Raw genomic sequence first — 23,209 nt, forward strand, 5'->3', positions numbered from 1 at the left:
CTTGCTTGATTCTTTGCCTGGGCTTATAACAATATTTAAATCGCACTAATGCATTCTTCAGTTCTGTGTTAAAGGTTTCATTACTAACGTAGGTCTTAATCCACATTACTGGGACTCATGTTTGGAGAAGCAGCTGACAAGGTTTCTTTGCATTAGAGACCAATATTCTGAGGGATTTTCATTGTCCAGCAATCCATTTTGACAACACCCTCTCAAATTGATTGGGTAATCCAATAAATAAGAAAACAAAACGGAATGAATAAGAAGGTATGAGAGGAAAGGGCAAAAATGTCATATTATTTTTTTAATAATATTAATCAGTTTTTTTTATTGATTAAAACATTCAATGGGGATATGCCCAAAATAGATAAGTTTAGATGGGCAAATAACTAATTTTCAAGTGTTGATGGAGAAATATCTAATTGATGAAGTTATGATGGGCATATATCTAAATTTCTCTAATAATATTAAATATTGGAAACTTACAGATATAGGTTAAACGTTGTTATTGACAGTGTTTCACTAACTGTTTTGATTTATCAATGTTTACTTTACGGGTGAACGCTGTCAATTGTAAATTTGTAATGCTTCTTTATTCAAAAATGCCAACGACAGTATTTTTAATATGTTAATTTTTTTTTGATAATTTGGTGTCAAAATTTTGATTTTTTTTAACTACAAATCAAACTAAAAAATATCTAGTCTGCTGACACAATAAAAAGGAGTACTAAAATACTGTCGTGTAAAAGAAGCATCCAGGGATAGGAAACCGTCAAATCGAATGGAATAATAATAATAATATTTCCAAACAATTCGACTTTGAAATTTTCATGAGAAAACACGAGCTATATAATAGTCAAATTATATGAACAGTACAAAAAATAATATAAAAACCTCGTCAAAATATTTCACATAACAGATCGCACGTTGTACGGTCCAGCCGTCCAGGTGATTTGATTGTACTTAATATCAATTGCACGGCTTTCATAAAAAAAAAAAAATTTCTGAAGAAAAACGAGTGAATGGATAGTTTCCTGTGACCAGCTCTGCAAATTAATTCTTAGAAAAATAACGAATAATAATAATAATGACAAGAAAACATTGAAAAGTCATTCAATTGTTCTTAATTGTTATTTTCAAATTTTAGCAATTTTCTCAATTCTTTTGATATGCTTTCTCACTTTTTCTCAATATATAACGGTGATGGTAAGGTACTTGGCTGAACAAGCAACTGAAATCACTAGTCTCCAAATGGAGGCCTCCATTCCAAGCATGAAAAGGAGAAATGCTGAGCCCTTGGTTGAACAGTGCTCCAAAAGGACTTCCAACCTATTAATACTTAAAATAATGTATCACATGAGTCATGATATCATTAAATAAGTGAAAACGATTAAGGATCTAGAAATAAGAAAAAGACTTTGTTAGAAATCCAAGGCAAATTGGAATTAGTTAAAGAAAATCTACTAGAAGTATTGTCATGTTAATAATTGAGCATAGTAATTATGGGAGTTTGTTTCCATAAATCTCCTAAAAAGAAAAAAAAGTGAATTTTCAGGATTTATTTGATTGATGATGGTAGAAAGGCATTCCAAATTATATACTCTGGACGACAATTGCCAAACTAAGTTTTAAGAAATTATGAGAGACTTGAATATTGATTATTGTTGAATTACAGGTGCAAAAATCAGTTCTAGTCGAAAACCCCATTTTTGCCAAATACCATACTTTCAGAGGAACTAAAGCAATAATATGAGCTAACAAAAGAAACGGAGTGAATGTTCCAGTGTAACCCCTGCAAAATGAAATAGCCCATGGCCAATACAATCATCGCATTTTATTAGGTAAATTACGTAGATGGTCCTCAATGGTACTCAAATCGCATTTTGGTCCCTAAATTTCAAAAGTAACTTCTGCTCCATAAAGTTTATAATTTGTGATTTTGTATTAAAATACTGCTATTACAGTCACCAATAAAAACAATGAAAATCCACATTAGCACCCATGTTATGATGACGACCATGATGAAATGAATGTAAATGTTTCTAATTAATTTATGGTAACATCGACATCCATACTAGTATCCATTTAATCGATACATGATGATGCCCTAGATAATAATGTCAGTATATATATCATCAATGTTACTTGTATAACGTGGATTGCATCATTGTCATTTGCATTGCCAAGATGACTGGGGATGGATGAAAACATTGTTTTTTAAAAATGTTATTGACAGAGAACCAAATTGGTACAAAATAGAAACTTAAAAGGATCAAAATGATACTTTTAAACTTTTTAGGACCGGAATGAAGAGCAAGTGGCAGTTAAGGAGTAAGGAATATATATTTAATCTATTCCAAATTAAATTAGCAGGAATTGCTTTCACATTGAAACTACTAAACAGAACGAAAAAAAGACAACTTACAAAGGTTGTATAACGCAGACTCTTGGATTTCATTGAGCAAGAACATTGCAACCTGAGTATGTATAAGAAAGAAAAAATAAACACAAGAAAGCAGAAGCCTTGAAGCTATGTTACATTTCCCAAAAATCAAACCTTGGCACCGTATTGAATTAATCTCAGAGCCTGCTACACCAAAGCCTTCTTGGTTTAGTAAAGTAATTCCTGACGTCTCAACAACAAATGGATATGCAACTGGAGGGGAAATTGGCGATTTCGCCACCTTAATAAATCTATGACCTATAATTGGATTTCATATAGAAAAACAAGTTTTTTTAAATATATCCAATTTCAAATTTTCATATTTATGTCAAGTTCAAAGATTTAAGTAAAAAGAGTAAAATCAGACCTATTAGATTTCTAGTTCATTCTTAGACCCATTTAAATTCCATTTTTAAACTTACTTAGACGTGCATTTATTTATGTGAAACATCACTGGTGTGACCATTTTTGTAATGCAGTGTAAACGACTTGTAAATATTGTTCACACTTCATACTTCCAAAATTTTGAGATATACATGTACCATGTTCAGATAGAATAAGGGCTGCATCTTGGTAAAACACCCCACTCTCCCAAGGGAGATGTGGGTTCGAACCCTGCCAAAGGCAGGAAAAATGTGTGAGTGTGTGGGGCCTATGGGCAATTCTCAAAAAAAAGAATAAGGGCTGCATCTTTTGATCTTTCATTCTATGTATTCATTACTTATTTGTTACTTTCTCAAATTGAGTTTACCTGAATGGGCCTCAAAGATGAGACGGATAGTGACAGCATGAGCCCACTGGATCCCTAAAGCAGCTGTTAGGTGTGATTCACTCCTTTCACTACCGCTAGTACCCTTCTTGTGCCCTTTAATGATACAGAAGAGATTAACGCAAGTTTACAAGGATCTGACACTATTTAAGAATAGAAAGGAAAAATGGGGTCATGTACTAGACTTCTAAAAATTCCATTCTGTACTAGATGGTTTTGTTAGGGTGCAGTGATAAATGCCTCGTCGGTACTTATAACCTACCAGCTGATATGATAACAGCATATAAAAGGAAAGGGAAACATTAGTGAAATTTCATGTGTATTGCCGCTGACCCAAAAACATAGTATATAGAACCGTAACATGTGAAATATCGTGGATAACCCTGGAGACCAAGAAAATAACCATGATGCCTCCTAGTCCAACTATGTCCACGGGATGTTAAATTTATCTTTAATACGACATTCTGAGATTGCTTCTCTTTATTATCTCTTTGTCCGTCTCATTTTCAGATATGCAACATCTGTCTCTTTTGCAAAGAAACATTAAGGAATATGAAGGAAGTACTGCAATTCAAGTTCTTTTTGAGAAGATAAACTTTGTTATTTTCTCATGAAGGTAAAATAGCTCAAATAGTTTTTTCTTTTGCCAGGTCTCTATATAAATTATTATATGGCCGGGGTTCAAATGTGTTATATTCTGGTTTTGCGGGTACACAAGAAAATCCACCAACAATATATGTCAGAGAGGATAGACCTTGGAAAATATAATGAAAGGTATCATCATTGCTATGGCTTCTTACTTGGTTTGTTACCACCACAGGTATCTGTGAGAACTCAGCAATGGACCTATATGAATAAATATCATCATGTAAATATACTGGGATAAAAATAGGGGAAAGTAAATATTGATTTCTGGATGAATTCTCACTTTAGGAATGAGAGGGACCCTCTTAGAGGAGATAGCCTTGAGGAAATGTTACCTTTATCATTATCCCTGCCACATACATTGCACATTAAAAGGCAAAAGGCTAAACACACAGGTTGAATTTTTACAGTAGTGACAAATTTGTAGGACCCACCAGGAGACTAGGGCAGCCATGCTATCTACAATAAGAAGCTTCACCTCATTTTGGAGCAGTGTCAATTTCATCTGTTGCAGGCTACATTTAGAGTTTAGAAAAAAATTAAGCTTTATACGCAATACCAGGATATCAGTACACATGATCAGCAAGCTAGATGATCCACTGTACCAGTTAGTTGAACAATAACAATTCCGAAAGAATGTCCTTTATATTTTTTGTGCGCTCTGATGTTATTTTCTTTTTGAGATAAAAAGATAGTGTATTCTTCCAGTTCTATTTAATGTCCATAAAGGACCTCCCATCCAGGTTTCAAACCCACGATCTCCCATGTGCTCTGATGTTATTGCATGCTTTTTAGTGCTAAAGGTTGTCAAGGAACAGATGCTACTACACTTTCATGAGTACAAAAAGCATAATAAGGAATAACTTATTCAGACCTATCATTAAATTCTGATATTGATGTTGGTCTTACGACTATAATACTTCCAGCCATCTGCAAAACCACAAGATACTAAGGTTTAGGATCAGTATTATTCCATTTTCAGGTGTCAAAACACAAAAAGTCTATGATGTATGGTTAGGTACTACTCTATTTTTAGTATTCACTATCATAATTGATCAGCATTCGAGCCTTTCAGGTTTGGTGCTGTGCTCATATTAGTTGTGAACAAGAAAGGAGCAAGGTTTAGGACAAGCATGTACTACCTGTACCGGTATAAGCCATCCATAATTGTAATATGCTGTTTGCAGTATATACTAAAGGAAAGAAAGGAATAAACCTTTTGTGCAAGGCCTTGTAATCTAAAAATTTGTGGAAAGCTACTCTCACCAATCTCTATCATCCTGCAAAATAAACAAATGATGTACCAATATTTTCCTAAATAATCTTCACAACAATGCGAAGGACCAACATAGTACCTTCTAGAAGAAAATTTAGATTCAGTGTCAATGTATATGACCCGACCATTCAAACCACCATAGCATTCAGGTAAGGCCGCCAACAAAGCAAGCTTGAGACAGAACTACATAAGAATAACAGCATGAGGCTCAAAAACAGATATTATAATAAAATCATCCATGATTTCAGATGTTTTAGAATATGCAGCAATAACTAACATGAGCTTTAACTGGTAGTTAACAAAAGATAACAAAAACCCACTTTTCCTCAATTTAATTCCCATTTGAAACTCATATTGGAGTTAGGAAAAATCATTGTTTTTCCTTTATTTAAGTTGCTTCCTCGTGTTTTCATCTTTCATTTTTTTTTTCCCTTTGCCTCATTTCTCTGAAACCCTAAATTTTCCTCTCGTTTATCAGAAACATTTGATGAATAAATGGATTCTGCAAAGAAAGTGAAACGCCAACTTTGTCCAAGAATAATAATTCTAGACCCACAAAATAAATTTTCCTGCCTATTTAAACCCAGAAGAATTTGCAAAACACGCAAGCGCACACTTGCATAAGTTACTACTTACTTGGGTCTTCCCAATTCCAGAGGGCCCCACCAACTCAGTGAGAGCACCAAAGGGGATGCCACCACACAAGGCATTATCAAGGCCTGGAAGCGATGTGGACAGATAGCCTCCTGATTTCATCTTTTCCTCCATTAATGCCAGTGCCTGAAACAAAATCTCAATTCCCGACTTGCTCAATAAAAACACACACAATTTAGTCTGGCATACTTTCCTCCAAAATGCACACACAAAATTTAGTACATTTGAAACAAGTTAGTAATGCCCATCATCGAATTACACTGTATGTAATATAATACTTTAGTATCTAAACAACTATTCAAGTTAAACAAAATTACTTGCAAAATAACAACGGATTTTCACCCAGAAAAAGCTGCCATTGTTGCTTCCCTAAATTTCTAGAACTACTAATGAGCTGCATAACTATGACCAGTTCCATATTATGTAATGCATAAGCTTACGGTAGAGAAACTTCATAACTCCAATTAAAAAACTCACTCCACAAAAAATAGAGTGGATTTTACTGAGCAAAGCCTCCAACTGATGCTTCCCTAGATCCCTAAAAACCACTAACAGCCCAGGTAAATGATCTCGAGTTCCATCCAGGGTAGGCGTATGGATCTAATTGGCTGCAGGTGAGACCAAAGATTTAAAAAGAACTTAAAATAGGGGATATAGAGAGGGTTCTCACAGTTTGAAATGGAGGGCATGTGGCCTCACTGATGCGAGCCACAGAGGCTCTGACCGATGCAATTTCCATGTCTAAAAGCGCCATGAGATCGAGCTCGGGTAGTGACAGCGCGTCCTGTCATGAGAGAAAGAGTAGGGTTGGACATCTAGGCTATTCTCCGACTTTCTACATAGAAAGAGAGATGACGTTGTAGCAGTGTACCTTGGAAGTGAGGATGTTGCGAGCGGAGAAGACGTGAGAAAGGGAAGGAGGAAGCCCCATCTGGCTGATCAGCTTGTTCGCCATTGTCGCGACCGCGTGCTCTTCCTCGCTCTCCACACTCTCTCTCTTTTCTTCTCTTTTTATTTTCTTTAGCGCCTCCTTTCTCTCTCTTTTTCCCGCCCTGCGTATTAAAAATTCGTGTCCCCTCAGGTTACCTGACTGAGTAGCATTGAATCGGACGGTCCGAAAATGGATTTCCACGCATCTCAAAGCACAAATAATCCTGCCCTCTGTCATCCCGAATCCCGACCGTCTGAGAGTAAATATGACCCGTCCGTTTCAATTGTGTTGAGTCAGGTACCTGGGAGGATACGAATCCGGGTATTAATGTCGAAAAGTAACGCGACTGCCTCCGAATTCGCATCCTCTGTGATATCTCATATTTTGCGTGACTTTTTGGAAAATTTCAACTGTTGCAATACATTTTGCGCGAATCTCAAAGATCAAATAATACTGGCCCCCACGTCATCCCCGAATAGGCACCGGACACGTCGGTCACGTAAAATTTGAGATATCTCAGAGGATACGCACTCACTGCCTCCGGGCTCGCACCTCGCAGTCTAAGAAAAAACAAAAAGTCGATTGCGATTGCACTTCATTGTGGGCTATAATAAAAGGCCCACACGGCTATACCTTCCCTTCCCGGCCCATATGCAAGCTGTACCCACCAAATTCAGCATTATATAGTTCAGTAGTTTGTTTTTAGGAGTGAGGCTATGTTACCTACTGCAGATTGGTATGTATTACGCATTTTGTTTTTCTTTCAAATCATATTGTCATATTATCGAATTAGAACATTAATTTTGAAACCATCCAACTACATAAATAAAATCTCGCATGTGGTGCGGAGGGGACACACAAAATCACCCTCAAATCAAGCTGGAGGAGTTGTGTAATTTTTAATTTAAATGAACGCATTTACAACAGTCCAATCTGAAAGGGATCCCATTGGTACATGATTCTTACTTTAATACAAATCGTTAGTGAGGATTTTTCTCCCTAATTAAAAAAAAAACTACATGAATTAAATTAATGTTCATATAAATAGATTGAAAGATTAAATAGTACCTTCATTATGTAATCTAGCAACTTTTTTATCTTTGTAAAGTGATTGAAGTTCCAACCAACTTTGATCAAATTCTGCTTCGGTTGAAGAATAAACTACTTTGTTCCAGATAGAAATATATCATACTCCTCTTTGAAATTAAAATATTTTCAACAATTCGTCATTAAGTTCTTTTCAATATGCCACACACAGAGAAGATGTATAATAATCAAAAATACCACATTTACTGTATTTATAAATGCTTATTGTCTATTTAACATTCTCTTTCTAGATTCAATGAATCTAAATCTCACAATAACTAAGAAAGTAATCAATAAAAAATCATCTAGATATACATTCTCTTTCTAGATTCAGTGAATCTAAATCTCACAAAATATTATTTAATCTTATTAATTAAGAAAGTAAATCAATCAAATACCTCTAAATATTTTTAATTTTTTTTAAACTAATGTCTTTAAATTGGTTGTAATATTTGTAATGTTTGTTTCATATCTCTAGTTACTTCATGTGAAATGATTTTTTTTAGAAAGTTAGAGGTCGAATTTTCATTTTTGAGTTAAAAATTCATACATTGTTATTCAACTAACATTTTAAAATAAAGACAAAATGCAAAACTTTTCAATTTTATAATTTATAAAGAGCTCCTCATTTTACTTACGAATCTACGACCTCTCATGCAAAGCCGCCGATTTACCCATGTCAATTTAGAAGTGGCAACGAGCTAGCTCGGGACGAGTTAAGTTCAGCTTGTAATCAGCTTATAGTAGAAATTGAATGAGCTGAGAGAGCTGGAATTAAAGAAGCAAGCTAAAATCTTAGCTTGTAATTGGTGATCGGTTTGATCGAGCCAGGAATGAGCTGGCTCATAGTAGCTCACTATAGGCTTTGTTATGGCAGTAGCTCAAAGAAATTAAATAATGAAGTTCAAAATATATATAACAAAATTCACACAAATTAACACAAATTCAAACGAGCGGACTGGCTCGAATTAAGCTAGGCTAAGCTCAACTCGTCAATTCTTTACTAGCCAGGAATGAGCTGACTCGGTAACAACTCAATAGTAACAATCAAGTTGTTACCAACAGAGGAACGGACAAATCCCAAACAAGCTAATCTGTCAAGTAATTATTAAGAAAACTTATATGTTGTAACAAATTAAATAGTTGCTAATCTGTCAAGTAAAATTATAAAATTATAGCAATTATTAAGAAAACTTATTTGTACATATTTATATGATATATCGTTAACAATTTTGTATTCTCACCTAAAATAAATAAATATTTTTACAATATAAGATGGTAGAGTTGACTGGACAGTAAAAGAGTATAGCGCATAAAATTTTTCTTTCGAAATTTATTTTTGAACTTCTTATCATATGTTTAAGCTTACATGTGAAGATAGATTTAACAATTTTTCATTTGACAAATGTTACTTGCTAAACATATTAATATTGCATGAGCCTTCTTTTATGAGGATAAAAATATATACATAGACTAGTTTAACAACAACAGAGTTGACACTTTTTGCGAGGAAAAAAATATATTTATGACGGTACTCCCTCGTGAAAAGTACCGTTGCAAAAAGAAAAAGCTAAACAATAACAGTACTCCGTCACAAAAAGTCATTTTTTTATCCTTGCGAAAAATGTCTCATTCTTGTAGTTTATTCAAAACTAGATTCTATATGGTAAACTTCACTTAAATCTTCATAACTTTGTCAAGTAGAGGAATCAATTAGTAATATTCAATATATAGTTTATAAAACTAATTAAAATTTCGGCTTCTTAATGCTTATCTCTCAGAAGTTTCATCTGCATTTTGATTTGTATCGAAATTTGTAGATCAATTAATTGAAGTACTACTAGAAGTTATCTTTATGTTTAGCCGAAAACTTAATGGTCGTGTATTCTATACAACAAATAAATAATAATAGAATGATAAATAGTAAAGAAAAATAAAAAATATCATTTTATTGTAAATAAAAATCTCATATTGACACGGCATACAAGTTCATCTCATATGTATGCAAAATTCGCACATTAAATATTGAAACTTTAATTCGAAAACTCAATTTTTTTATCCTATATATATATGTTTGCTTAAAATTTCTATATGAGAGTCGCTTACGAAGAAAGTTTGGTCTAGGGTTTGGCCGCCGCTTTATATCCATGACGCCAGTGGCGTAGCCAAGATTTTCATCAGGAGTAGGCAAAATAAATTATTCTGTTTTTTTGCTGCTTCTCGTTCTGCCTCACCGCTCTTTCGCTCCGCTTCTCATGTAGTGTTTTTTTTTTTATCTTTCTGTAAATTAGGTATATGTTTCTTGTTTTGCTATCAATGATGTTTGATGTTGCTTTCTCTCTATCTCTTTCTTTTTCTTTTTCTGACCTCTCTTTCTCCTTCTTCCTATTCTATCTTTCTTTATCTTTATCATTTCTTTTTTGTCTTGTTTATGTTCTTCTTCGTTGTTGTTTTTTATTTTCTTCTGGGAATAAAAAGAGAAAAAAAAAAAAAAAAATCTAAGCATGAAGGCTCCATACCTGGAAGCCTTTATCTCGTTTTGGTTACCACCAGCTTGCTTGTGATGAGAGCAAGAATAAATAAAGGCTCACCACCTAACAATCGTAGCACGACATTACCGTCTCACTTACTATTTCTGAGACAGTACGTACATCTCAACACCTATCAAAGAATGCCCAGTTACACTGATATATGTATGTACCGGTATGAGTTGATTTGTGTATTAGTGTATTGGTATATGTACTGGTATGGACTACTATATGTATTGGCAAGCCTACAGGCTATCTTTTGTTGTAAAAAAAAGTTCCATATATGATATTTGGAAAATTGAGAATTAAACCGAATATATATTTTTTTAATTATGAGTTAAATTATGAGTTATTTACTTATTTTGCTAATGCCTACTTATTATTTTGTTAATAACTTATTTTACCGGTACACCTCTTCAAGCATCTTTGTGATGCGTTTTACAATTATCGTAAATTGCTATTAATTATCTATCATTTATATAACTGCATCTCTGTAGAAAAAAAATACAGGTAAAAGTACCTTAGCCCTTTCTCATTTTAATACACCCCTCACCCCTCAAGTAAAAGAAAATAAATAAAAAAAATTTCTTTCTTTATCCTTTTGCACAGAAATTATATATATATATATATATATTTTTTTTTTTTTCATTTTACCTCAATTCAATTAAATCAACCATTTTATTATTGAATATTGCAGAGTTATCGTTAGTCACTTTCATTGTAGTGTCTTAAGGAGCGACAATCTCATATTGTCTTAGTTATGGTTTCAAATCTTGCACAATAAAAACAGAATACACTTAAAGAGTGCCCCGCACACAATCCAAGTAATATTAATTGATTCAACTTGATTTATTTTATTTTGATTAAATTAGTTAACTATCCCAATTTTTTTTTTTTTAAAAACCCCAATATTAACTCTTGCCATCATGATAGGATTTGAATCATTTTAAATTTTTGAAATTTTATGTTACTCTCTTTAATGATCAAAATCCTCAATTTATAATGAAATGGTTATAAAATTCATTGTACCGTTTTAGCTTGATATTATAGTATCACAATTAGTACATATATTAATTGTACCGTTTAAGTTCTGATTAAGCTCGACTCGTTCAGCACACTTGTAGATTAATTAGTTCTTTTAAATTTTTTAATCTTCAACTATCATAGTGTGATTTTAATTTTTTTTTAATGCATATATATTCTCAATCTCAAACTTGAATAATTTATCTTTTTCTTTTCCTTGGTCCATAAAATGATTAGAAGGAGAGCGGGCATGATGCAAATTTGTCAAGCAAACAGCGGCGTGGGTTTAATTAAAGATAAGAGCTTAAGGCAATCGGTGGGGAATTGGCTTGTGCTTTTCTAAATGCTTTCTTCTTGACTGATTGGTAAAGTTTGCCTTATTTATTTATTTTTTTCAATTTCTTTTCTTTTTTAGGTGGCTTATTACTTTGACTGAATTACTAAGCCATATCAATAAACAATTGTTGACAGGGGCATGTTATTACGATTAGTTGCATATATAGCCACTTCACAAAAGCCGGGCAACTTGTCAGAACGAAAGGCGGAAAGTAATAAAAGAAGCATATTACTCACAAGAGAAAATAGATAAAGTAAAGAAATAATACTAGCTCAAATAAAGGAAGCAATGAGCATTATGCTGAATGACTCAAATATTCATTCTGTTCTACTTCGTATTCTTTTTCATTCACTCACATAAAATATCCTGCATTGCCACCATTCTCTTCACCATTGAAAAAACCACCACCAAAGATATCCAACTGCGAAGGGCCCCCATCTTGACCTTCATTTGGTATTGCTGAATAATCAGGGATACTAGCATTTTCAAGTGGCCAAGCCTGCTGCAGTGGCCCCGTTTCTGAAAATGCACTTGTGGCCTCTTGATAGGCAGCAGTTGGAGGTTGAAGGACCATCGGTTGTTGACAAGACGAAGGAGCCATCTGCTGAAATGGAGCCATCTGCGGAAATGGCGTGTGTAGAGCCCTTTGCTGAATTGGTGTGTGTGGGGCCATCTGCGGAAGTGGCGTGTGTGGGGCCATCTGCTGAAATGGCGTGTGGGTTGTTTGAGGAAATGGTGTAAACTGCTGCTGTGGCATTATCCCTTGATACATATTGCTTGAAGGGAATGGTGTGGGTGCAGTTGGGGGCCCGAATTGGCCCATGGTGTTCCGAAACCCACAAGAGCGTTGGTGTTGGTCTCGCAACTCCACTGTACTAAACCCAAACATGCTGTCATGGTGAAGACACCTTGGGTGATCACACGTGTAACGCATCATTCTTTGCTCATTTAGGAGACTTGGCATTGGGGTCATTTGTTGTTGCTGTGGTGGTGGCAGTTGAAATGCCATTTGTTGTTGCTGTTGCGGTGGTTGTGGAAGTTGAAATGTTATTTGTTGTTGCTGCTGTTGCTGTGGTGGTGGCATTTGAAACGCCATTTGCTGTTGCTGCTGTTGCTGTGGTGGTGGCAGTTGAAACGCCACTTGTTGTTGCTGCTGTTGATGTTGAAGAAGTTGGTGTTGAAACCCGTCCCTTCCATCGTGCGGGCTGCTAGGGTTGCTATTTTCAGATAGAATATAACCTTGGTTCGGGAGCATTCTCAAAAAGTCAGATAGATCCGCATCAGGGTGCTCTCTGGAATACATTTTTGCCTCTTCTTTTAGCACATAATTCCATGCGTGCATCTCCCTAACACTCATCCTGTCTTGGAGGTTCTTCGATTGCTTCACCACGCGTTCTAATTTGCTGAAAGCGGGAGCCATGTGCTTGATTATGGCAATCACTACAGCAGCCTTCCACATTTTCCTCAGATCATGGGGCTTTCTGTAAGGTGGCTGCCCCTGGTCTCTCTCAATTGTGATTTCATCCCACCAGCTCTCATTTCCTGTGGGCCACCATGGAGGCGCCACCTTCTTCTCGAGAGGGAACTTGCGCTGCGGTGGATCACATCGATTCATCAGCGCTGACAGAACAGACGCCAGTGTGGCATCTGAGAACTCCATGAGTGTATCATAATTTTTCCTCGGGGTTTCAGTATTATTTTGTTGGTCAAAAAAAAAGTTTGCTCTCCATATAGTACCTTTCAACAGCAGCCCTACCATTTTGCTTAAATCTCGCTACTTCATCCCACCATTTGCGTAAGCTCGGTGATGATCCCGCTAACACATGGTTATTCTTGAGAAGTATTCCATACACATAGCCTTGCAAATTTGCCTCTTCAGTGGCCCTTTCGAAGCTATTTTCGATGATGCTGAGAGACTTACTCAGTAGCATTTGACAGTTATAGGTATCATTGAGAGGATTGCCAGATTTCTTCTTTTTTCTGTTTTCGAGCTCCTCTTCGGCTTGCTTTTTATCAAACATCTTCTGGTACATGGAGAGCTTTCTCTTGAATTTCTCCACCATTGGTTCTCCAGAGAATGAAGTTTCATCAGAGCTAGTGGAGTCGGTGGAGTAGGTGGAGTCAGTGGAGTAGTCAGAACTATAGCTTTCTGATGATGATAGAGGTGACTCCAACTGAAGATTATAAGGATCAACCGGTGATAAATCATCCTCACTGGTAGCCGACGTGATTCTTTGGCTGGTTGAGCTCTGGCCTGGCAACATAATTCCCTTACCCTTGTCCATCTATGAGGGTAGAAAAATTGTTAGATCACAAATTCTACTCATAAAATAAGCTACTTCCATTTGCAACATAGATTTTTACAGCAGTTTAATTCTAGTATCTGTTTTTTTTTTTTTTTTAAATTTACCTTTTTTCCCCACTCTTTTACAATATCATTGGAATCTTAGGTGACAGAAAGGTTTATTGGCTCCAAATTGTGCTGTTACAGTTCTGCTTTTTTTTCATACCATCTTTCAAAAAAAGAATAAATTAATCAACCACTGTTTTGGAAACAAATCCAGAATTATCGGGTTCGTAACTATTAGTTGCGCAACCAATATTTTTTCGCGTTCAATTGAGATTGATTCAAATGAGTGAGAAGTATAATCATTAGGTGGACCCCACAAGTAATTTGACGGGATCGATATTTAAAAAAAATGTCAATGAAAGTTGCGCACCTAATAGCTGCGTGTTGGTCACTTGGTTGCAAACCTGGTAATTTTTGGATTATTTTTTTCCAATATAGTGGTTGTTCAGTTTTATTTTTTTTAAATATGGTAAAAAAAGAAAAATTAGGGTAGTTCTGTGCTAAAAGTTTCAATTATTGTGAATTCTTAGGAATTTAAAAATGATACCCCCCATAGAAAAAAAAATAAACAAAGCAAAAGAGAAAGGAGCTTACTATGTATCAACTCCAAAAACAACTTTTATTGACTTTCTCGGAGTAAGCTTACTTTTTTTTTCTAACAAAAGAAATAGATAAGGATTTTTACAAAATGATAATGGATATATATTGCTTCTTTTTGTTTATTTATTTATTCTCTTTGTTTCCTTTTAGGAGAAACGATGTGAGCTTTAAGTCTAAAAAAAGTGAATCAAAATATAATTAACATTAATTTCCATTATGAGAAAACCAAATTAGTACAACATACACATGTATAGAATTTGCAATGAGTAATAAAAATCGGTAGATTAATTTATAGTTTCAGTTTGACATGAAAGTCTTGGAGAGGTTTGGGAGATTGGATTTTGTTGTTATAAGAAGGAAAGGCCAATTCTTTTTCAAGCTGCTGTTCTTTTTCCATTCAAAATGCATGTATTTATTCATGAATGGCATTAAACATAACACTAACAAAATGAAAATGGAGGAGATGAGAAATCAAACCTGGAGGTTTAAGATTGAGAAGCCAATGAAACTGCTAGAGCCGTTGGAGATGTCCAAGTCCTTAGAGACTATTGGAGGCTATGAATTTTGTGTGGTAGAGGGGTACCAAACATTGTTTTATATAATAATTCAAAGTCCAATGATAAATGCGTTCATTGCATCATATTATGCTCGCACCTATACGTTGAGAGTTGCTATTTTTACCTAGCAGATATTTTTTTTGTTAGATTAAAGATAAAGGACGCGCCTCTTAGAATTTGCATTAATAAACTATCTCAAATTACATCCCTTGTACTAATGGAAACAACGTCTCCTCCATGAATAATTCCAACTTACAACAAAACAGATAAAAAGGAAAACAAAAACAAACAAAGAAAACGAAACACTACAACCCTGTACACAATTACAATAAAAGAAAAAAAATAACTAGTAGAACAGATTAACATTAGCGACCTTTAGACAAAGGAAAAATTAAAAAAGGCCACTCAGCAGTGGTCATCGGCTACCTCAGTTCAGGGAATTGAGATGAATCATCAGAAAATACTGGTAATGCAGCGGTATTGTTTGCAGATGCCTGTTCCAATGCAATGGCATCTTGAATTTCCTGTAATACCTCTGACATGGTGGGCCGCTCTGTCGAATAGAGGTTAGTGCACCTCACTGCAGTCTCGGCTATTTTCCAAATAGACTGGATATCTTTGTAATTTCCCTCCAGTGATGGGTCAATTATTGCTCGGATGTCTCCCGTCTCATAGTGAAATTTCGCCTGGTATTTAAATAAATGGTGAGATTTTTTAAATATAATTGAAAGTATTAGGTTGTGCAAAAAAATAAAAAGAAGTAAAAATAGACCGACCCAATCTTTGACATGCTTGTATTTTTCTCCTAAACGGGCACCGCATAAAGGGGGCTGTCCTGAGAGTAGCTCGAACAAAATGACGCCAAAACTATAAACGTCACTTTTCTCTGTCAACTGCTGATTCGTGTAGTAGCTTCATGATTAAAAAAATAAGAAATGGAGACAAAGAAGTCAGTACAGAAATGATCTTAGTACCTAACTATTCTTTTCCTATGATTCCTGACAGATCCCTTCTAGAAAATAAAATCAGCATTTGTTATTCTCTATTGTAAATGTGGGCCTAGGGATTGATATCAGGTCTTCATACCAAACAAACTACACCAACATTTTACATTGTATTATTGGTGGCAGGCACGCATGTTTAGAATTTAAAAGTTAACATAAGACTAGAATGTTAAAAATATTCAGTTCTTTATTAATTATTTTATTTAAGATCATTTTGTCATTTTTCAACTTACTCAGGATCCAAGTAGCCAACAGTTCCTCGAACAATAGTGGAAGCATACAAATCATCAGCTACAAGCTTGGAGAGTCCAAAATCGGCAACCTTGGCTCTCATTTTTGTGTCGAGAAGAATATTACTTGTCTTAATATCCCTGTGTATAATTGTAGGTGTGCAGCCTGTGTGCAAGTACTCGATTCCTGTTCATCGATCATCAAATTTCAAATTAAACATTGTGTTTGTTGTCAACAATTATAGCTTAAATAGCTAGAAAACATAACATTTCTCACATTTTATAACTAGAAGATAATTTTAAATATTTGCAAACAATATAGTGCCCGTTAGATTAGTCAAAGAAAATTAGCAATTCAGTCAAACGTTGATTATCATGTCACTACCATTGAGACGTTTACTTTCTAAACCAGAATAAAGATAGAAATTTGACCAAGATGTTCCGGTTGTTTGGTTCTAAGTTTGAATAAATTGGTTACGAAATGATGTACTTCAGCACAAGTAAAAAAGGGGCCATGCAGGAAATTCTAATTCGTTTTACTCTAACTCTATGATCATGGATCATTTAAGTGTTATCAGCATATAATCAAAAAATGAGTTTTAACTTTTAATTATAATAAATGTTTCATTGTTGCGAACAGAGAACACTAATAATTCTAAATTGACAACAAACTCCCAAAAGAGGCATTTATTAATTGATAATAACCTCGTGCAGAATCTTCAGCAATTTCAAGACGTCGGATCCAGCTCAGAGGACTTTTTTCAGCTGTTAATCCTACAAAAATGTAGGTAATATAAGATCTTCTTCGGTCAGACAGAGCAGTACTATAGTAAAACTGGTATTATAGCAACCTACAATGAAAATAGATACAGTAATAACGGACACATACCATGAAGATGCTCCTTGAGAGTACCATTATGCATTAACTCATAGACAAGCATATTCTTCCCTTCTTGGGGACAATACCCAAGAAATGATACAAGGTTGCGGTGATGTATTCTTGAGAGCAGAGATACCTGATAGAAATTTTCAGAGTCGTCGTTTATAATATTATAATACGCCACTTATAAATTATAATATTTGGTATTCCCAGTCAAAATTGAAAATTAAAATTTCATGTTGTCTGCACTATGCCTTGTAGGTAAAGAATTAGTTGTTGTCCTTTTCAAAGAAGGTAAAGTACTCTGCAAAACCTCGTCTAGAAAATGTTTTACTTAAATTTAATGAAGTAAAAAAAGTCTACTACCTCATTGGAAAACTGCTTTCTTCCATGGGCAGATTCATTTGTAAGTACTTTGACCGCAATCTCTTTCTCATCCTTTGTTTTACCATAATAAACCACCCCAAAACCACCAGATCCTATGTTCTTCTCAAAGTTGGATGTTGCTTGCTCAAGTTCCCAGAAAGAGTATCTATGTGCTGTCATACTTGAAAATTCATCAAAGGATAAAGTGCGTGATTTTTCAGGCAGCGTTGGAGGAACTTTAGTGATATCATCTGAAAAAAGAAAACATTTTATATAGCTAGATCTTTTCAAGAATCCTAAACACAAAAGAAAAGTTATCCAGTAGCAATGCCTCAGTTATAAAAAAAATGACCAAACTACTCTCCTTAACTGCACCCTCCACCCCCAAACCCCCTCCCCAAGGAAGGTTATTCTGGCGCTCAGTTACAAATTGAAAAGGAAAACACAGAATTTTTTCTATTTTAGTACATCTTAATATAAAGCTTGTGTTTTCTCGAAACATATGGGCTATTATAAGGTTTTGCAGGGTCAGACCTGAAGTTATAAAAAATAGGGCATAAACAGCTTATCCAATCAATTACCTTCCTTTGAGAAAAACTTGATTCTTTTACGGGATAAGAAACAGCAGCAGGATAGAGCTGCTAGAAGAAAAGCCACTCCAACCATAGAACAAATAATAATTACAAAGTCCTTCTTTGTATTCTTTTCCGCCCTTAAGTAAACATTTGCTGAATAACTAAAATTTAGCAAATGAAAAAGGCTGTTAGCAGAGGAAAATGTTAACTTTATCTTCTATTTTCTCTTTGGAAATTTAGAAGAATGTATGCTTCCTATCAGGAAATAAAAGTTTTTAAGATAGAATATGTACTTGAAAACAATATTTTTATTGAGAAGTGATCGGGGCACAACTCCAGACAGCATATTATTCTGAACATACCTACACATATGAAGATAAGAAGTAATTACATCCTTGCATGATACAAAGTATAAGTAAATAAAATAGCAATTAACAATCCTGAAAGAAAACTAACAGTTCTTGAAGATTAGGCAAGCTTGTCAGAGATGAAGGTATACCCCCAGTCAATTGATTGTTCTCCAAGTGTCTACATGTTGAAGCACGCCAAATTAAAAAACAAAAAATCTCAAATATATGAAAAATCATTAAAGGTTATGCTCTTACATGATTCTAAGATCTATGCATCCGCTGAAATCTGGAATAGTTCCAGTCAGATTATTGCCATCAAGCCATCTAGAACATAAGAATTAATTAATTAATGAAGTAATTGAAGTCCATGTTACAAAAATGAGCAATTTAAAAAGATCAAATGATGGGTGTATAAAATCATACATTTCTATCAAGCGCGGTAATTTTGTTATTTCCTCGGGTATATTCCCTGTCAGATTCCTACCTGACAAAACACTTTTAACCAGCAACTCATCAGAATACCTACAGTAATAACAATTAATAATATTTGGAGACAGCAATTGTGAACCATATTATTTATCATTACATCGAACTAATAGAAGGTTGCGAGTCATCAGTGCATCTGATCCAAGATCGAGGGGTAGGCAGGCAAGGATCACCTCCCTCTTGTGCCCAATCAGCATATGAATAGTGTGATGCAAACGAATCTATTAAAGGTGCTGCAATTATGTTTAAAGAATTAAAAAAAAATTGGTTAATTCATAAACTTGCATAATTTAAAGGATGCATTTAAATAAGCTTTCCATTTTCAGATTGATGATCGCAAGTAATTTTCATAGAATTTGCAAACCAGCCCCTATATTAATGAAACTACAAAAGGCAAAGAAAAACTAATGAGACCAAAGCCCAGACCCTATTTATGTAGGAATGCATTCAATTTGACCACTGACTAAGGTTTACACTTACCATTTACAGACTTCACAAACCTCTAAATTATCCAAAGCTACTCAAAAACAAAGAACACCTTTCAGAATTTCTAAAGGAACTCTTCATTGGTTGATTTCAGTACTTATTTATGTTTAATTTGCTCTACTTGTATATATCCTCTGTTTCTTAATCTTTTTCTTATGAAACCTGCCATTTACCTAAATTAAAAAAATGTTGAGAAAACTTACCATCAGGTGAACCAAGATTTATCGGGAGATATTTGTAAATCTCTATAGCATTCAAGATAGGCCCTTTGGTCGAATCATTCGTCTTCCTAAACTTGAAAGAGAAGGTGAACGGGAGAGAAATGTTATAGTACCCCGGTTCATAAACCCGATACATCCCGGCTGCATTCTCTAGCACATTCACAGTTGGTTTGCTCACATCTGGAACACCTGGGATTACCAGCTTAAACTTTCTGGTATCACTTGGGCCCAGTTCCTCAATTTCTGAAAAGTATGAAAATGCCCAGCCGAAGCCTGGGAAGCCGGGTAGATTGAGACGGTACGATAAAGTATCATTCATGCCAACAACGGCTGTTTGCATCACCTTCTGGGGTGGTTTCTCAGCAGCCGGGCTAATGTCTATTGGTTCGGCTGTTGAGATGTTGGTGGTACCAGGTGCCACATCAACTAGGTAATTTGCTTTTTTTATGGTGTCAGATTGCCAAATTCGGTCATACGGGTCATCTGGATACCTGAAATTGGTGAGATTTTTAAAAAAGAAGATAAAAATCAGTTAGCAAGGCATATCTGTCTGCAAATACCCAATTATGTTGCATGTTTGGAACAATGTCACCAATCCATTTCTGTTGCCAAATAACTCCCTAAGCTGAAATCAAGTTTGTCCTTAAGAAAATCAGGCTAATTGTAGTCAATATTTATAATACACCAACTAAACCGACTTGGGTTGATTTCACTATAGTTTGTAGTTGAATAATAAAAAGGAAAGAAAGAGCTAGCTGAAGATCAGGAAATAAAAATTGTTAGCATATAACAAGGGTTGCTACAAAGGGATTTATTAAGTTATAAACCATAAACATGAGATCTATTAGGTGTTATTTTAAAATTTGGCAAAATTTTGGATGCCCATCTACACCAATATATTTTCTCTACATGATATGATTATGTTTCTCTGTGGAAAAATATTAAAAATCAATCAACATAAAATTGCATGTTGCAACCATACCTAACAGGGTCATCGCTCAGAGCACCGAAATTTATCCTAGCAGAGAGGCTCAAAAATGCCCTCGTCTCAAAATCATTGTAATACAGCGACCCATTAAACTGCCTCAGTTCCAGAGTGGAAATAAATGGCTGACCCGTTGTAGCATTTGACACACAAACACTCACCACAGATGAACTCGCCAAGAAAACTACCTCCCTAATTACAACTGTGCTCATGTCATAAATAACAATCGACGACCAACGGGACGGACCAATCGAGAGATCGAATTTTGGAAATACGTTGCTGTTGTCAAAATTGCCATATAGAAAGGTTGCTCGAAGGAGATATCGGGTACGGGTCGTGACATTTAGTGGGTAGCAGTATTTGTTATTGTCAGCCGGGAAGTATCGCAGAGTGGTGTACTGTTTGCGGGCCTCAGTTGGTACCGATATGTTAGCGGATCGGCCAAAGGGGAACTGTGCGTCAGGTTCCCAATTGAGGCCAAGCTCATCTGTGTACCGATCGTTACCGCCACAATCTATGCTTAGGAAACCTATCATAAATTTGATTTGGGGATCGATCAGATTAATAGGAAATTTAAAATCTAGTGTTATAACCAAATTGAGGCTTAGTTAATTTACAAGTATGCAATATGTAGCAACTGTTAGATAATCTTGCAATTTAGCTCTTCTTTTTGTGAAATAGGACATTTAGGTTATATTGACAACTGGCACCACTGACACAATGTTTATCAAGATAAAGTACTACAAGTGCAGATATATTCTCTATGGTTTAGATAGGAATTGTAACAACTTTTGCATAATGTGAAAACCACTGGTCACCACCAAGCAATTTGATAATAAAAATGATTCTTAAATGACAAATAAATGATAGGTGTACAACCAGTTCATTCTTAAATTGCACCAAATATGATGCATAATCTTCCTAACAGCAATGAATGTGTATCATTGGCTTTAATTTTTCCATTTTTATGAATTTTGGCTTTAATTTATCTAACAATGCATCGCCAGCTTATTTCTCATAATATATCCCTTCCCTATTTTTTAACATTCCTTTTTTAGTATTTTCTTTAACATTTCTAAGCTCACCTAAAGTCTGGTTCAATACTAATCTCCAATAGAAATGATCACAAATTACAGAACCAACAAACTAAGACTTCCCTGGTTACCATTTTCCTAATCAGGCGTATAAACAATGACTAGAAATAAAATGAAAACATCCACGAATGGATTTAGCAGAGATCAAAATCTCACCAGGGGATTGAGCACCGCACCCACTAAACCAACCAATCGTCAAACAAAGCACCAAACCTAAACTGAGAGAAGCCGCCATCTTTGCGCGCGCCTTCCTTTTCAGTGAACTGAGAGCATTTAATTCAGCAAAAGGTCTCTCTTTCTTCCTCTAAATTCACAAAATCGTAAAGGGATCGGTGCAAAGGCTTCAATAATGGAGGTACCTCAGAGTGAGAGAAGAGATAGAAAAGCTTAAAGGACAGAGTTGGAGAGTGGGAAAGCGCGAGCGGACGCCACCTTTTCTTTTTTCTTTTTTCTGTTTCAGAATTTTTTTATATATTTGTATTTTTCTTTCCTTTACAGATTGATTCTGTGAAGACATATCTGTAAATTGGACCCCACGTGCTCCAGCTAAATTCCCGATTGTATGAATAGTATCATCAGTATACTATAATGTAACGAGTCATTTTAACTCTGTAAAACGACTCGTTGTAATGAACTATTCGGTGGGGGCGCCTAGGGAAAATTCACATTCTTGTACTGGAAGTACCTCGAAAAGTAAAAGCGAGTGATAAGTGGTGACCATATCGCAAGATTCGCTTTCGCAACTGTACGTGAAGTCGTGAACTGTAGTAGAATCACGGTCGGTATGATTACCACCAAATGCGATGCCTGTAGTTAAGTACTTTTAATATAGAACTTTGAACGAGTCACCTTCGGAACGATTTAAAAAAATCAACTTTGCCACATGATTAATTTAATTTAACATGGCACCGTTTACTTATCTGGACATGAAATCGTAAATATATACTTCAATAATCGCATGTTTTAGCAGAAAAACAATATTAGGTGCTTGCTTCTAAAAAATTGCATATCAAAATAATAACGCATGCAGTGTCAGATCCAAGATTTTTGTTGGGTAAAAAAATATCGAATCGAATTTAAATAGCTAATTGAACTTAAATCCATTAATTAATTGGATACTCGGTAAAAAAAAAAATGTTTTGACTAATATTTTTCAATGCTCTGACTTATAATTTCTGATGCTTTAACTTATAATTCTAATTACCTCTCAAATGTTCAATCGTTGTTCTCGCTATTCTAAATGTTCAATCCAAACAACATTCCGAATAGCGCTATTCTTAAATAGTAGCTATTCTAGCTATTCTTAACCTACTATTCTCAACAGTAGCTATTC

At 35.0% G+C, this 23,209-nt stretch overlaps 2 protein-coding genes across 3 annotated transcripts; both read right to left on the bottom strand.

The window, feature by feature from the left end:
* Positions 1 to 1,214: 1,214 nt before the first annotated feature.
* RAD51B (DNA repair (Rad51) family protein) lies at positions 1,215 to 6,760 on the bottom strand. 2 transcript variants are annotated; one of them, XM_078323378.1, is made up of 13 exons: positions 6,659 to 6,760; positions 6,458 to 6,571; positions 5,770 to 5,913; positions 5,213 to 5,316; positions 5,074 to 5,137; positions 4,732 to 4,787; positions 4,292 to 4,372; positions 4,141 to 4,206; positions 3,967 to 4,058; positions 3,195 to 3,308; positions 2,558 to 2,701; positions 2,426 to 2,477; positions 1,215 to 1,329 (listed from the first exon to the last, which is right to left on the bottom strand). In XM_078323378.1, the coding sequence occupies exons 1-12, from the start codon at positions 6,740 to 6,742 to the stop codon at positions 2,455 to 2,457; spliced, it is 1,086 nt and encodes a 361-aa protein (XP_078179504.1). In that variant the 5' UTR covers positions 6,743 to 6,760; the 3' UTR covers positions 1,215 to 1,329; positions 2,426 to 2,454. The 2 variants fall into 2 exon arrangements, 1 of the variants encoding a protein (XP_078179504.1); XR_013518040.1 differs by lacking the exons at positions 1,215 to 1,329; positions 2,426 to 2,477 and having other exon boundaries at positions 2,562 to 2,701; positions 3,195 to 3,355.
* Positions 6,761 to 15,411: 8,651 nt separating this feature from the next.
* Positions 15,412 to 22,324, bottom strand: LOC144573569 (putative LRR receptor-like serine/threonine-protein kinase At1g67720). The gene is made up of 15 exons (XM_078323348.1): positions 22,033 to 22,324; positions 20,780 to 21,311; positions 19,780 to 20,288; positions 19,191 to 19,323; positions 19,028 to 19,099; positions 18,860 to 18,928; positions 18,711 to 18,782; positions 18,548 to 18,616; positions 18,261 to 18,415; positions 17,680 to 17,930; positions 17,323 to 17,449; positions 17,139 to 17,207; positions 16,437 to 16,620; positions 15,976 to 16,111; positions 15,412 to 15,885 (listed from the first exon to the last, which is right to left on the bottom strand). Exons 1-15 carry the CDS (start codon positions 22,109 to 22,111, stop codon positions 15,622 to 15,624), a joined length of 2,721 nt encoding a protein of 906 aa, XP_078179474.1. The 5' UTR covers positions 22,112 to 22,324; the 3' UTR covers positions 15,412 to 15,621.
* Positions 22,325 to 23,209: the final 885 nt, after the last annotated feature.

This window comes from Carex rostrata, chromosome 21 (assembly GCF_964058835.1).
Source record: "Carex rostrata chromosome 21, lpCarRost1.2, whole genome shotgun sequence".
Taxonomy (NCBI): domain Eukaryota; kingdom Viridiplantae; phylum Streptophyta; class Magnoliopsida; order Poales; family Cyperaceae; genus Carex; species Carex rostrata.

Coding starts and splice junctions, on each gene's coding strand:
- RAD51B (XM_078323378.1), bottom strand. CDS start 6,742: ATGGCGAACAAGCTGATCAGCCAGATGGGGCTTCCTCCTTCCCTTTCT. Junction 4,788..5,073: donor TACAAGGCCTTGCACAAAAG/GTTTATTCCTTT, acceptor GTGGTTTTGCAG/ATGGCTGGAAGTATTATAGT. Junction 2,478..2,557: donor TAATTCAATACGGTGCCAAG/GTTTGATTTTTG, acceptor ATACATACTCAG/GTTGCAATGTTCTTGCTCAA.
- LOC144573569 (XM_078323348.1), bottom strand. CDS start 22,111: ATGGCGGCTTCTCTCAGTTTAGGTTTGGTGCTTTGTTTGACGATTGGT. Junction 20,289..20,779: donor CTGAGCGATGACCCTGTTAG/GTATGGTTGCAA, acceptor CACCAATTTCAG/GTATCCAGATGACCCGTATG. Junction 16,621..17,138: donor TGCTGAAGATTCTGCACGAG/GTTATTATCAAT, acceptor ATCGATGAACAG/GAATCGAGTACTTGCACACA.